This window comes from Podarcis cretensis, assembly GCF_951804945.1.
Source record: "Podarcis cretensis genome assembly, chromosome: 1".
Classification (NCBI taxonomy): Eukaryota; Metazoa; Chordata; class Lepidosauria; order Squamata; family Lacertidae; genus Podarcis; species Podarcis cretensis.
Genome location: NC_137170.1, coordinates 132,455,526 through 132,472,370, shown reverse-complemented (window position 1 = coordinate 132,472,370; position 16,845 = coordinate 132,455,526). Strand labels below are relative to the sequence as shown.

General features: G+C 43.4%; 1 protein-coding gene across 2 annotated transcripts in view; it reads right to left on the bottom strand.

The window, feature by feature from the left end:
- Positions 1 to 16,845, bottom strand: part of PARD3B (par-3 family cell polarity regulator beta) — a 652,714-nt gene that overhangs the window by 183,652 nt on the left and 452,217 nt on the right. For both annotated transcript variants that reach the window (XM_079976360.1, XM_079976361.1), the window contains one exon: positions 6,697 to 6,990. In XM_079976360.1, the coding sequence (XP_079832486.1) occupies positions 6,697 to 6,990 (294 nt within the window). The remainder of the gene's footprint in view (positions 1 to 6,696; positions 6,991 to 16,845) is intronic.

Sequence of the window (16,845 nt, the reverse complement as noted above, 5' to 3'; positions counted from 1 at the left end):
ATGAATTCTGTATATAAGTTAAATAAGCAGGGGGACAATATACAGCCTTGCCGTACTCCTTTCCCAATTTTGAACCAATCAGTTGTTCCATATCCAGTTCTAACTGTAGCTTCTTGTCCCACATAGAGATTTCTCAGGAGACAGATGAGGTGATCAGGCACTCCCATTTCTTTAAGAACTTGCCATAGTTTGCCATGGTCGACACAGTCAAAGGCTTTTGCATAGTCAATGAAGCAGAAGTAAATGTCTTTCTGGAACTCTCTAGCTTTCTCCATTATCCAGCGCATGTTTGCAATTTGGTCTCTGGTTCCTCTGCCTCTTCTAAATCCAGCTTGCACTTCTGGGAGTTCTCGGTCCACATACTGCTTGAGCCTTCCTTGTAGAATTTTAAGCATAACCTTGCTAGCGTGCGAAATGAGCACAATAGTGCGGTAGTTGGAGCATTCTTTGGCACTGCCCTTCTTTGGGATTGGGATGTAGACTGATCTTCTCCAATCTTCTGGCCACTGCTGAGTTTAACAAACTTGCTGGCATACTGAGTGTAGCACCTTAACAGCATCATCTTTTAAAATTTTAAATAGTTCAGCTGGAATACCATCACTTCCACTGGCCTTGTTATTTGCAGTGCTTTCTAAGGCCCATTTGACTTCACTCTCCAGGATGTCTGGCTCAAGGTCAGCAACCACACTACCTGGGGTATATGAGACATCCATTTCTTTCTGGTATAATTCCTCTGTGTATTCTTGCCACCTCTTCTTGATGTCTTCTGCTTCTGTTAGGTCCTTTCCACTTTTGTCCTTTATTATGGAAATCTTTGTACAAAATGTTCCTTTCATATCTCCAATTTTCTTGAACAGATCTCTGGTTCTTCCCATTCTATTGCTTTCCTCTATTTCTTTGCATTGCTTGTTTAAGAAGGTCTTCTGTATAGAGCTTCTCCATCTTTGGCTGCAGAGAATATAATCAATCTGATTTCGATGCTGCCCATCTGGTGATGTCCATGTGTAGAGTCGTCTCTTGTGTTGTTGGAAAAGCGTGTTTGTGATGACCAGCTTGTTCTCTTGACAGAACTCTATTAGCCTTTGCCCTGCTTCGTTTTGATCTCCAAGGCCAAACTTGCCAGTTGTTCCTTTTATCTCTTGACTCCCTACTTTAGCATTCCAATCCCCTATAATGAGAAGAACATCCTTCTTTGGTGTCACTTCTATAAGGTGTTGTAAGTCTTCATAGAATTGGTCAATTTCAGTTTCTTCAGCACCAGTAGTTGGTGCATAAACTTGGATTACTGTGATGTTAAAAGGTCTGCCTTGGATTTGTATCGAGATCATTCTATCATTTTTGAGATTGCATCCCAGTACAGCTTTTGCCACTCTTTTGTTGACTATGAGGGCCACTCCATTTCTTTTACGGGTTTCTTGCCCACAGTAGTAGATATGATGGTCATCCGAACTGAATTCACCCATTCCCGTCCATTTTAGTTCACTGATGCCCAGGATGTCAATATTTATTCTTGCCATCTCATTTTTGACCACCTCCAACTTACCCATGTTCATGGTTCTTACATTCCAGGTTCCTATGCAATATTTTTCTTTACAGCATTGGACTTTCCTTTCGCTTCCAGGCATATCCGCAACTGAGCGTCCTTTCGGCTTTGGCTCAGCCGCTTCATCAGCTCTGGATCTACTTGTACTTGCCCTCCGCTCTTCCCCAGTAGCATGTTGGACGCCTTCCGACCTGAGGGGCTCATCTTCCAGCGTCATAACTTTTATATGCCTGTTGTCTTTGTCCATGGAGTTTTCTTGGCAGGGATACTGGAGTGGCTTGCTGGTTCCTCCTCCAGGTGGATCACGTTTGGTCAAAACTCTCCACTATGACCTGTTCATCTTGGGTGCCCTGCTCAGCATAGTTCATAGCTTCTCTGAGTTCTTCAAGCCCCTTCGCCATGGCAAGGCAGTGATCCATGAAGGGATCCATGTAAATTCTTTACTTCAAACTATAGGTTGGGATCAAAACTATGATTAGCAGAAACCATGATTTTGAAGTAATGTCTGAACTGAGCCACTGTATGGTTTTAAGTTAGGTACAATGATTATTATTTTCCCAGTGTTGCCAATGCTAGAATTCCAGCCGGAGGGGTAATATTCACAACTGTACATTTCCTATGCTGGCAGAAACAAACGCAATGCTATAGTAAGAGGCGTTTTTTGTGTGCTGCTCAGCCTTTAATTTTTCTGACGTGAAAAATGAAAGACCGCACTCATTACTTCCTACGTCACCTTCCGACCAAAAAAACCTGCATCAGAAAAATGTGGGAAATGCAGTTGGTTAACAACGATGACCATTCACACATTGCATTTTACCCACTTTCCCCTAGTCAAGTATCAATATCCATCAATAAACCACAGAGCCTAAGACTTGCCGATCAGAAGGTCGGCGGTTCGAATCCCCGCGACGGGGTGAGCTCCCGTTGCTCGGTCCCTGCTCCTGCCAACCTAGCAGTTCGAAAGCACGTCAAAGTGCAAGTAAATAAATAGGTACCACTCCGGCAGGAAGGTAAATGGTGTTTCCGTGCGCTGCTCTGGTTCGCCAGAAGCGGCTTAGTCATGCTGGCCACATGACCCGGAAGCTGTACGCCGACTCCCTCAGCCAATAAAGCGAGATGAGCACCGCAACCCCAGAGTCGGTCACAACTGGACCTAATGGTCAGGGGTCCCTTTACCTTTACCTTAACTGTGAATTTTACAGACTGCAAATCATAGAGGGAGCTATGACTAGCTGTACGTCAGTATGAGGTACACTGATCAAGCCGCAGAGATCTTTCATTATAAGATGCCTCATAATTTTATAAAATCATTAAAGGGATGATAATACATTTTTCACCGGGGAAAATAAGTGATTGCATGAGTTTTAATTCAATCCTCTATGGTAATGGCCCATGACTGGAATTATAAGACTGAGATGAAGTAATCTGGGTTCTGTTTGTTGAAGCTAAACAACTAAATGCAGGCGCTGTGCACAGACCCCCCACCTATTCTGATTCGTGGCCTCAGTTGGTAAATCTGGATTGGACCTGATTCAGACTGGACTGGTCTGGACCCGATCCTATTTGCCCTGGATCATGATCCGGAAAATACAAATCTCTAGAAATCCCATTGAATTGCATAGCCAAACCAAAATGGCAATAACTTTCTTGTTGTTGCCCCCCTCCCCCACTACACATACGAGCAGGGAGAAATAATATAAGTAAAGGTAAAGGGACCCCTGACCATCAGGTCCAGTCGTGACCGACTCTGGGGTTCATGTGGCCAGTATGACTAAGCACCATACTTCAAAAAATGAAACTTCAAAAAGTGGACTTGACCTCCTGAGGGAATGACGCCCACCCACAGACCCACGCATGCACAGATGCGGCGCTGCAGGTTGCGAACGCAACCTGAGCATCCTCTGCATGTGGCCACTGTTACAAGTGCCCATTGTAATTGCCCATTATTTTTAATTTTCCCTGAGAGAAGAGTCTTCTTTTCGGTATCAGCCTTCATTTCCAAAGGAACCATTTGCGAACAATTTATGGCTGTGGTTCAGATTTATAGGAAACATTGAACATAGTCAAGTCTTCTAAGAGATCTAGGGCACCACAAAAAAAGCAATCTTACGAAGAAAAATGTTCTCCTGGTACAGCGGGCTCCCATAGACAGGCACGAGCAATAGTATGCATATAGATATCAAGCTTTTGAAAGTTCAGGGGGTTGGTAAAATAAATAAATAAAGCAACCTGGGGGTTCACAGCCTGAGATTCTGCTAGAAAGAAAATGCCCTGATAAACACTGGCTTTTCATTCACACCATTACTTTATGATAATACGCTCAGCCTGTTCTCATCCTCTAGCGTAGCCTAGCAGGTGTTACGAAGCACAGCAGTAAAGTTTCTTGAAGCTCCTAGATTGGAAGTATTGATGCAGATTAATAGAATGAGACCACGGTTGAACCACATAGCATTTTTGGGGTCACTGACTATAGCTTCTTTTAATTGTCAGTGCTGCTTTTAAGATGCTTAACTGCAATATATTATCCGAATGATCAGTCAGGATGCTGGGTCCATACAAAACACATATACAAATATTGGGTATGAATCATGTAATGTTTGATTGAATCTGTATGCTGCCCCATAACGTAAAAGTTATCTAGTCAGCTTACAATGCTGCTAGATTCAGTATGGGCTTTCGGTGGCCATTTCTGATTTAATGATTACACTATAAACATATATAGATAGATGATAGATGATAGATAGATAGATAGATGATAGATGATAGATAGAAAGATAGATAGATAGATAGATAGATATATCCTGTTAACCTCAGGATAACATATATTCTTATCCTGTTAACCTCAGGAACTATTAATATCTGGCCCAATAGTTAGTTCTGAACCTCTTTCCAATTTAGCACATGAGTAGGCAAACTAAGGCCCGGGGGCCAGATGCGGTCCAATCGCCTTCTCAATCCGGCCCGCTGATGGTCCGGGAATCAGCATGTTTTTACATGAGTAGAATGTGTGCTTTTATTTAAAATGCACCTCTGGGTTATTTGTGGGGCATAGGAATTCGTTCATTCACCCCCCCCAAAAAAAAATATATAGTCCGGCTCCCCACAAGGTCTGTGGGACAGTGGACCAGCCCCCTGCTGAAAAAGCTTGCTGATCCCTGCTTTAGCACATAAAGGAAGTTCTAAACTGGTATTGATTCCTGCAAAAGAGTCTTAAACGAATTAATCTATTCACAAGTCCATACTATTTACTGTCCCTTTAACCAAAAATAGGGCTAGTGATAGCGCTGACAAGCAAATTATACAAACCTTAGTAACAACCATTCATTTTTACTCTTCCAGCATAGGTGCCAAGTCCCTGGGGCCCTGGGTGCCCAAGCACCTACAAAACTCCCCACGAAGGGGCTAGGCACCCACAAAATTCAGTGCCAGGGCCATGCACAATGCATGGTACCCATGGCTCCAGGGACCCACGGTCGCAGGGCCAAACGGACACTCCTGTCTTCTAATTTGTCTAGCTGTTTGCTTATACTTTCACATACTGCCCCCACCTCCAAGAGGTGTCACAATTTATTGTAACACACAGGAAGTCTAATCAAGCTCTCTTTTATTTTTATTTTGTATTATCAAATGCCAACTTTCAGAATCTCATGGTGACGGCTCCACAACTGTGCCTGCGAATCTGTGTTTTCTTGTTTAACTCATACGGAGGGTGGGGGATACTATATTTCTTATTGCTATCAACCTGGAAGCTTGACAGTAAGGATTAAAAATGGCTCCTCTCTCCCTACTTGGTTATTGGAAAGGCCCTGAAAGGTAATCTGTCTTGCAAAGCCACGCTTTACAGTCTGCATAAAAGTGCCGTGATTCTCAGTCCTCCCTCCGACTTAATTGAAAGTGCATAATATCACACAACAGGGGAAATGTAAACTGTAGGCATACATAGTAAATCACTGCATATGGTACAAAAGCTGGTTGCTAATGGCGCCGAATGATCACAGGGGCCAAAAAGCACAATTTGAGCACACAAGTCTTTTATGCTGCAAAATAACAAGTTCTTCAGAGCAGGAAATGGGAAGGGAAAAACCCACTTATTTGGTAGTGCCGCAATTGGATTGGAGTCAGGTCAATTCTGTCAATTTTGTGAAGTAGAAGCCTTTTAATAATGATTTCGATTTTATCATGACCTTGAGCAGTGGGACTAGAACTGGCGCAAATGTAAAGCGAATATAATGTTTGCATTTAAACAAATATTCCTAGATCATTCGGAATAACTCAGCCAACCCGAGTAAAATTGCAACAGTGCTGAAGCAAAGTTATAATCTGGATCTCTCCTCTTGTAAAAAGTGGATTTGGGAGTGGAAAAAGCTGAAGCTTAGCTCCTTGACATTCCGATCATAAACATTTCTACTGTTTAATTCCCCTACCTCATTACTTTGTCATAACATCACAGTTTGCGACGGTGCTGCAGTGCTAAAGCCATTCGTGTACGCTATCCAAAGTGGTAATATGTCCATGCGACAAACCTTGCAGAAAACGTGTTAGACACAAAACCAGCCTGCCCTCATAGACTGATGGAACCTAGTATGTTCCTGAATGTTCTGGCTTTTGAGGTCAAGCCTTCTTTGTATTCCTTTTGGTGCCTGCTAAAAGCATTCTTGTTTAGGCAAGCCCTCCCCAGATTCTTAGAAAGTTGAGGTAATCTTAAACTCTTTCAATATTTTAACTTTTGCATGTTTGTAAAGTATGGTTGTGATTCCCCCCCCCTTGATTTTACCGTTTTATCTTTTGCAAACTGTTTTGAGGATTTTTAACAACCAAGTGGTGTACAGCCGTACCTTGGTTCTCGAAGTCCGTTCAACTTCTGAAAACATTCGAAAACCACGACGCGGCTTCCGATTGGCTGCAGGAGCTTCCTGCATTCAACCGGAAGCCCCGGAAACCCCGGCACACGTTCGGGTTCCAAAAAAACGTTTGCAAACCGGAACACTCACTTCTGGGTTTGCGGCGTTCGGGAGCCAAAACGTTTGAGTCGCAAGGCGTTCGACAACCAAGGTACGACTGTATAAATTTCATGACATAAGCAAACAACATGCTATTTTGTTACATCTGCAAATATTTGCAGGTGCAATAATTTCCATGATATGAATCACTACCTCTCCACATGAGCAGGCTGATGAGACGGCTTGTTTATCCTCGCATACAGCCCTTCAAGGTGGTCCCTGTCCACTGGCACTGGAGGGCTGTCACACCTGAAGTTTTCCGACACAGGTGAAGATGGTCTGTACGCACTGGCAGGTGGATACATTTCTCGGAAGTGATTGACTTGTGCGTAATTGGGGTCTGTCTCATCGTCGTCAATATCAGGCAGAGGGCTCACGGGGCCAGGGGAATACTCGGCAAGCCCCCTGGCCTGCTTCTGCCGCAGCTCCTGATGTTTTGCACCAATCCTAGGAGACAAAACAACAAAGCTCAGAGTTCGCATCAACATCTAGCAAAGCATGCGACTTTCGGAGGCAACAGTTGCTTTGCACAGACAACAAAAACCACAGCTAGAACCTTAGGAAACATCTCACGCTTTATAATCATGCTCCAGCATTTAACGCAACATATATCAAGCAAGCACGTCGATCATAAATCCGCCACGATTTGCAACAGATAAGCGCCCCATCGCCATCCAGGTATTTGCAACGTGGTGACCCATATCCTAACCGCACAAACATGCATTACTTTGAGGATTATGAAAAAGACATCTCTATAACAGGTCCATATTAAATGCCTGACGAAAGGTACCGTATTTTTTGCTCTATAAGACTCACTTTTTCCCTCCTAAAAAGTAAGGGGAAATGTGTGTGCGTCTTATGGAGCGAATGCAGGCTGCGCAGCTATCCCAGAAGCCAGAACAGCAAGAGGGATTGCTGCTTTCACTGCGCAGCAATCCCTCTTGCTGTTCTGGCTTCTGAGATTCAGAATATTTTTTTTCTTGTTTTCTTCCTCCAAAAACTAGGTGCGTCTTGTGGTCTGGTGCGTCTTATAGAGCGAAAAATACGGCAACTTCTTCTTCTTCTTTGCATCTGAATGAACAGATAACGTTATCAGCGCCACTTTCTCTCATTTGTGAGAAGTGCAATAATGTGGGCATATAAATGCAAGGGGGGTTTGGTTGCCTGAAGAGTCAAAAAGACCAGAGTCAGTTCACTAGGGATTTTTGGACCCCCTCCCCCACTTAAGTGGGGGACATCATACCTCATTATACAGAGGCTAGGGACAGAGTAAGACAGGGAAGAAATGAATAGAAGCCTGACAGAGATGAATTGGTACATATAAGTGAATTAAAGACTATTACTGGCAGTACTCCACTGTGATAAAGCCTTAAGTGGTATTACAAAATGCGGCAGCTAATCAGTGCCATTGTGTAATCTGCTGGGAATAGGAACGGTAAAAACATACCCAGGTATAATTTCAAACCTCGCCAAATTCAGATGATTCAACATTTGCTTTGCAACTGAAAACTTTAAACAAGGCACTATTAATATGAAACTTAAACGTTCAGCTGCCACACTCCATAATTAAAGCAACGGAAAAGATCACAGCAGCAAGATGAGCCCTGGTACGCGAAGAGCAGGGAATGAAAGGCAAGAGACGGATTAAAGCACAGGAAAGCTGCCAATTAAAAAAAGCCAGGCTTTACCCACCATTATTAAATTCTGGAGAACAGAAGATGCTCCTGGAAGCAAGTAGGTGTAGAGGATGTATGAAAAGAATGGCGAGAGAATAATAAATGTTTTTTTAAAGCATCAACTTTTGAAGTTGGAGGAAAACCAAGAACCAGGAAATGAGTAACTTTAGATGGCAAATTAGGGAAAAACACACACCAAGAATTAGGTAAACTAGGCAGAGAAGAGGGGAAATAGATTCCTTTAGAAAATGAACACAAATGAGAAGGCATGAAGACATTAAAGCTTATACAATGCTTGCTACCCAGTAAATGTAAAAGTATTATACCACAGTGTCTTTCACTAAAAATGATTGTGAAATCAGAGGACCTCTTCATATGGCTTTAGGTATACGCCAAGGACATATCTAAAATTGAAGATGCGGGCATCGTGTAAAAGAGGTTTGCAAACCCATGTATCATCATACAGGCACACAAGGTTAGATAGCCTTGATCAGCTCCAGTTCTCCGTAAGTTGTACACTCAGTGTGAAACTTGGGTTTAGTGTTGTGTGAATAGCCAGAGTGCAAACTGCAAAACCTGATGGTTTTACGCGACAGTTTCTCATTCAGTGCTGGGAAACTGGAGGCAAACGCAGGTCCCTAATGCATGCAGAGACAGATAACCCCATGTGTGCATTTGCCATACGTAGGGATCCATAAATCTTGTGGGAAAGTGGAGTGGGGAAGAGAGAATCACAGTTTCTCAACAGCTAAATGTTAACTTTGATTGTGCAAATACATCATATCTGCAACAAAAATGCCGCCTCAAGGAAAGAAGTCTGGATCTTCTGTATTAAAGAAGTAATAGCGGTGCTTTTTTATAAGGTCTTTCTAGACAAAATAAGTTTATCCCTTTAACCCATTTACTGAGTTCCCTACCTTTAAACTCATAGACAAGTTCTTTCTTGAACACTTCAAAAATCTTAGCTACCCATTTTGATCTTCCCTCCCCCTTCCTATCATCTTCATAGCTACCCAAGAACCCCTCATGGTAGCAGGATATCACAGTCCATCAATATTTTGTATGGGCTGCAGGATTGTGCAGTATCTCCCCCAGTCCCCCATCGTTCTGCCCGGACACTGAGGTCCAGCGCCGAGGGCCTTCTGGCGGTTCCCTCACTGGGAGATGCGAAGCTACAGGGAACCAGGCAGAGGGCCTTCTTGGTAGTGGCACCCACCCACTCTGTGGAACGCCCTCCCATCAGATGTCAAAGAGATAAACAACTACCTGACATTCAGAAGACATCTGAAGGCAGCCCTGTTCAGGGAAGTTTTTAATGTGTGATATTTTAATGTATTTTTAATCTTTGTTGGAATCTCCCCAGAGTGGCTGGGGAAACCCAGCCAGATGGCCAGGGTACAAATAAATCATCATCATCATCATCATCATCACCATTATTATTATTATTATTATTATTATTATTATTATTATCTGCTTTGAAACTAGTTTCCAAACCCTGCTTAATAAAGAACCCAAGTTATGTGGGATATCCGAGATTCTACAAAACTCCTTTGCACGAAAGGTACTGGGTCTCCCCAAGGGCTCGGTTGCTGCACAGTTAAGAACAGAACTGGGCCTCCCCTCCATTGTTGCGAGAGCCCACATTAGAATTATTAGTTTTTATTGTAAATTAATCAAAGCCCCAGGTTCCCTTTTAGCCAGGCAAGCCTTTTTAACTAGTTCTCATAGCAATAAATGGTCCAAGGCCATGGAGACTATTACTGCACGCTACTCCCTCCCAGATCTGGACACGCTGTCAGCTTGGGATCAACATAAAATCCGGGCCTGGATTCTTACTAGAGACGAGGCCATGGACCGGGCACAGTCCACCACAGCTCGCCTCTCCATGTGGCTCCCTAAAGTGAAAGTGGTAAGATCACTTGCCAACTACTTGATAGACCTGACGGAGCCCAATTTGAGAAGAGCGTTCACCATGGCCCGTTTCCATTCTATACCCACGGCCTTCCTGCAGGGGATTTACTCCAAGACCCCTATTACTCAGCGTCTATGTCCATGCACAATGAATGAAGTAGAGGACTTCATACATTTCTTTTTCTACTGCCCTATTTATGAGCTAATAAGAACTAAGCTCCTCCTCTTGATCCCGTCCACCATCACATCTAAGGAAGACTGTTTGAAATCGCTTCTTGTGGACGCAAATCCCCAAGTTACACGTAGGGTGGCAATCTTTATAGTGCAGGCCTTGAAACTCAGGGCTACTCTGACGGGGTAGTGTGTCCTAGACCTGGACCTGTCTTAATTCTTTTATTACCTTTTGAACCTAATGTCCCGAGCCTATTTTGGGGCCATTATATGCTTTATATACATTCACAGTAATATCGCTTTGAATTTTGTTTGGTTGTTTGTCTCTAGCATTTTTTTTTTTTTTAATCCTGCTATGGCTGTATGCTAATGCAATAAAGGTTTGATTGATTGATTGATGTGGGATATCCAGCCTCATATAACCAACACGCTTAACTCTAATTAATACATTAAGGGGTTAAGACCACAGAGTAAGTTATCCTGCCAGGCTGAGCTAGGTCACCCCTCCTCACTTTGGGATGAAGCCTTTGTTCTTTCATTCAACCATGTGAACTCTACCAGCAAGGTCTAAACTGGGTGTTCGAAGCTTAGACCATGTGGCTTAAGTAAGCTACATTTGCGTTTCTATACAGTGGTGCCTCGCAAGACGAAAATAATCCGTTCCGCAAGTCTCTTCATCTAGTGGTTTTTTCATCTTGCGAAGCATCCCTATTAGCGGATTAGCGCTATTAGCGGCTATTAGTGGCTTAGCGGCTAAGCGGCTATTAGCGGCTTAGAAAAAGGGGGGGGGAAGGGAAAAAACTTGCAAGACTCGCAAGATGTTTTCGTCTTGTGAAGCAAGCCCATAGGGAAATTCGTCTTGCGAAGCACCTCGAAAAACGGAAAACCCTTTCGTCTAGTGGGTTTTTCGTCTTGCAAGGCACCACTGTACTAATAATTTAGAAACCCTTGCCATTTTGGAATCTAAGTTATGCTGCCTATATTTTCTTGCTATGTAGAAAAACACATGAATCTGACCTTTGGAGGGTTTGTAAGTAAACCACTTTCAACTTACCAAATGTGAGGTCTCTTTCTACGCTAAGGGAACTTTGGAAGTGACTTAGAAGGGGATGTTTTAAAGGTCGAACAGCCTGCATTTCCATGCTTTACTTTACAATGTATATACGATATACGATATCTTTATTGTCATTGTCCCATGCAGAACAATGAAATTGAAAAACTACATAAAACTACATAAAACCTACATAAAACTACTACAAAACTACATAAAACTACTACAAAACTACATAAAACATTCAAAACCCCCTAAAAACTCTGAAACCCCATTTTAAAATACACTATACTATAAAATACACTATACTATAGAGACCCCTTATGCTGTGTTTAGAACCAGAATTGCATTTGCGTAGAAACTGTTTCTCAGGCGGCTAGTCCTGGCCTTTATAACTCCATACCTTCTTCGAGAAGGCAGAAGCTGAAAGAGATCATTTCCGGGGTGCGTACTATCCTGTGCTATCTCTGCAGCTTTCTTATGGCACCTGGCAGCATAGATTTGATCTAAGGTGGGAAAAGTGCACCCAATTATTCTCTCTACTGTCTTTACAACCCTGGATAGCATTGTTTTTTCCCTGGCCGTGCAGCTCCCAAACCATACACACAGACCATAAGTTAATACACTCTCCACAGTGCAATGGTTTGCTGCATGGTTTGTGATTTTAAATCTTTGCTGGGGTTCTCCCACCAAAAAACACCTGCCCCAAACCTGGTTCTAGGGCATTCTCTTTTTATGATGCTGTACCACATTTCCCCTTTTACCAAAACCCAACAAGGTAGCCCTAACCGATGGTTAAGGGCTGGTGCCAAAATAAAGGCAGATGGGCTCGCTTGCCGAAGGGAGTGGTTTGGAAAGAAAACCCATTATCTATTTCTGATCCTTTAATCATGAGCATAAACACCCTATCTGCAATCACTGTAATGCCCCTATACAGAATGCTTATTGTTAAATGGAGGCAAGAACAAGCCCCTAGGATGGGGGGGGGGGTGTTGGTGTTTTTTTGCATTCTTCAGATGCAAGTAATCCCCAGAAAGTTGGAAGAGCTGTAAACAAACAAAAATAGGATTAAGGAGAGGCTTTGAGGTTGCCACAGATAAAAAATAAAGAATAAACATCTCCTTTTATTTCTATAATGTAACAATCCCTAGCACACAAGTAATTAGTGAACAGATTTTTTTCAAAAAAATAATGAAAGAGACTCAATTCTCCGAGGGTCACTGAAAGAAAGATGAAAGAAAGATCACATAACAGCGAGAGAGAGAGAAGCAGAGGCCCAGTCTGCCCATTCAACGTCTTGATGGACCAAATGCATGGATATGTATGTAGAAAGTGAAAACCCGATCAATTTTTGTCAACGGAAACAATCCTTCCTGGGAGAGTGGAGCCTATGGATCCCATTGTCGGTGAATGCCTGCTGCATGGCAACAACCAAGATGGATTTCCATTGCAAATAAAGGTAAGAAACATCAATACCAAAGACATTTATGGTGGGGGGGGGGGCGCAACTGAATGGATGCTCTCTAACTCTCTCTTGCACACAGAGTGCTTTCAAGAGAAATTATAATGTAGAAAATATTTTTTTTTACACACCCCACTATGGGGTTTTGTTTACAAATGAAGATTGATTTATTTAAAAAATAATAATCTGTCAGTCAATTGATTAGCGTCTGTTTTTGAATGCTTCTGTCTTCTGCTGTCATAGATTCATAGAGTTGGAGGGACCACAAGCATCTTCTAGTCCAGGCAAGGCCAAACTCGGCCCTCCAGCTGTTTTGGGACTACTACTCCCATGATCCCTAGCTAACAGGACCAGTGGTCAGGGATGGTGGGAACTGTAGTCCCAAAACAGCTGGAGGGCTGAGTCTGGCCATGCTGATCTAGTTCAACCCCCTGCAATGCAGGAATTTTTCACCCAACCTGGGACTCGAACCCACAACCTGAGTGAGATTAAGAGTCTCATGCTCTACCGATTGAGTTGTATCTGACTGACCAAGGTCTGAAGGCCTGATGTTCAGTTTGCTTCCCTTGAATCATCTCTGCTGATATCAGCTGAGTGTTATCTCACTGTATACCAGTTGTACAAGTGACAATAAAGTATTTCAATATTGACATCAAGTTAGTTTTGCCATACATCCAGAATTTCCTGGACACACCCAGAATACTGTAGTGGGAAGCAGTGTCTAGGCAGAAATTGCTGAAATGTCTGGGAAAATCCGGACGCATGGCAATCCATGTCGGCAGTGTCATTTTTGCCTTTTTTCCTTAAAAACAGCTCCAAAATCTTCTTTCTCCTTCTTTCCATTTTGGGGCAAATAACATTTTTTGCTGCTGTAGTTCAACAGCTGTGGCCCAACCCCCCCAAACTCCACAACTTTTGTGTCCGGATGTTCACTTTTTGAAATATGGCAACCCTACATCAAGTGAGAATCTTGTCCATTTGCGACATTGCTTTTGTGCCAGACATGGGAAAGCCTACTCCCTAGTAGTGTTAAATATCTGTATTTTGCACTGCAAATCACGCTTCCGAAAATGTAATGAAGGAAGGTTATACTGGGCTAACCTCCAGAATTAAGAAAGAGTTCTTGAAAGGTTAACAGATTGAGGTTGAATCCTGACAAGACTGAAGTACTGTTTTGGGGGGACAGGGGGTGGGCGGGGGTGGGGGACTCCCTGGTCCTGAATGGAGTAACTGTGCCCCTGAAGGACCAGGTGCGCAGCCTGGGAGTCATTTTGGACTCACAGCAGTCCATGGAGGCGCAGGTCAATTCTGTGTCCAGAGCAGCTGTTTACCAGCTCCATCTGGTACTCAGGCTGAGACCCTACCAGCCCGCAGACTGTCTCGCCAGAGTGGTGCATGCTCTGGTTATCTCCTGCTTGGACTACTGCAATGTGCTCTACGTGGGGCTACCTTTGAAGGTGACCCGGAAACTGCAATTAATCCAGAATGCAGCAGCTAGACTGGTGACTGGGACTGGCTGCCGGAACCACATAACACCGGTCCTGAGAGATCTGCATTGGCTCCCAGTACGTTTCCGAGCACAATTCAAAGTGTTGGTGCTGACCTTTAAAGCCCTAAACGGCCTCGGTCCTGTATACCTGAAGGACCGTCTCCACCCACATCGTTTTGCCCGGACACTGAGATCCAGCGCCGAGGGCCTTCTGGCGGTTCCCTCATTGCGAGAAGTGAGGTTACAGGGAACCAGACAGAGGGCCTTCTCAGTAGTGGCACCTGCCCTGTGGAACACCCTCCCTTCAGATGTGAAGGAAATAAGCAGCTATCTTCTTTTTAAAAGACATCTGAAGGCAGCCCTGTTTAGGGAAGTTTTTAATATTTAATGCTGTATAGTTTTTAACACTTGATTGGAAGCTGCCCAGAGTGGCTGGGGAAACTCAGCCAGGTGGATGGGGTATAAATAATAAATTATTATTATTATTATTATTATTATTATTATTGTTGTTGTTGTTGTTGTTGTTGTTGTTATTGTTATTATTATTACAAGTATGGGAACAGTCAAACCAATTGTATAAGTATCCCACGAGGTTGATGAAGTTGTAACCATGGCTGTTCGTATTCTGGGAATTTTGATGAATACGATGCATTTTTAACAACAGCTACAGCTGGGATAGCTCACTTGGTACAGAATGAGACGCATAATCTCAGGGTTGTGTGCTGAAAGATTCTTGCATTGCAGAGGATTGGACTAGTTGACCCTCATGGTCCCTTCCGACTCTACAATTCTACAATTCTATACTATTCATAGATTTGTCTTCTTGATAGATTTGAAATGCAATGTTAAAGAGGATTAATAAAACAAGAGCTCCTGCCTAATTATATTATCCACCCATTAGATCTGTACAACCAAGGCACAAAGAGAGGAATTCTTTGTGGTTGCTCCCCAGCGGCCTCCTTGCATTGACATGCCAGCATATGATTTTACAGCTTGTATTGTTGAATATGCCTGTTTTCCACTGTCAGGCAGGTATACTGGATTTGCGTGCCAAGACCCTCAAGGAATCCCCGAACAGAATAAAGAAATTCACACCGACACAGAATTTTGGTTGAAAGTTAATGGGCAAAATTTAGGCCACAACTTTATTGATTACAGCAAATGTGAGCGGTATTGGCTTAAAGAGGTAAAGGTAAAGGGTCCCCTGACCATTAGGTCCAGTCGTGGCCGACTCTGGGGTTGCGGCGCTCATCTCGCTTTATTGGCCAAGGGAGCCGGCTTACAGCTTCCGGGTCATGTGGCCAGCATGACTAAGCTGCTTCTGGTGAACCAGAGCAGTGCACGGAAATGCCGTTTACCTTCCCACTGCAGTGATACTTATTTATCTACTTGCACTGGCGTGCTTTTGAACTGCTAGGTTGGCAGGAGCAGGGACCGAGCAACGGGAGCTCACCCCGTCACGGGGATTCAAACCACTGACCTTCTGATTGGCAAGCCCAAGAGGCCCAGTGGTTTAGAAGAATAGGATGGGAAGGCTATGGGGTGCTCTATCAATATGAAGCATATCATCTTGTGGTCAAGCTCATGCTTCACCCATTTTGTATAATAGCACCAACTACAATTACATCATACAGTGGTACCTCGGGTTAAGTACTTAATTCATTCCGGAGGTCCGTTCTTAACCTGAAGCACCACTTTAGCTAATGGGGCCTCCTGCTGCCGCCGCACCGCCGGAGCCCGATTTCTGTTCTTATCCTGAAGCAAAGTTCTTAAGCTGAAGCACTATTTCTGGGTTAGCGGAGTGTGTAACCTGAAGCGTATGTAACCTGAAGTGTATGTAACCAGAGGTACCACTGTATATGGACTTCTGGTGCATTGCTAAACATTTTAAAAGCTGGTGTCAAATCACATGCAAACCATAGCATGAGACTATATTATTATTATTTATTAAATTTGCATACCCACAAATTGCAGGGTGGCTCACAACACAGAACTATAGAAAACATAGAATACAGTGGTACCTCGGTTTACGAACTTAATCTGTTCCGGAAGTCCATTCTTAAACCAAAGTGTTCTTAAACCAAGGTGTGCTTTCCCTACTCAGGCCTCCTGCCACCGGTGCCCTCCCACCGTTCAGCTTCTGTTCCTCTTCCGAGGCAAAGTTCGTTAGCCGGAACACCTACTTCTGGTTTTGCGGAGTTCGTTGCCCGAATAGTTCGTTAACAGTTCGGAACCCTGGAAGCGATTTGTGAGAGCGCCGGGAGAAGAGAAATAGAGGTTTTGACAGCTGTCAAAGAGCTGTCAAAGCGGAAGAATAAAATAGAGATCTTTGTTACGAGGACTTTGCCGGTTACATTTGTTATAAATTGGATACAAATTGTTACAAACAAGGAATAACAAGTTATTTTGACTGGTGGACGTGATCTGGAAGGGAATTTAGTTATTGCAATCCACCTAGAGGAGCCGAGGGACATTACAAGTATTGTTGGCGTGGAATTTGACCAGAACTTTCTATCTCCTGGGAAATTGCAGAAATGGAACA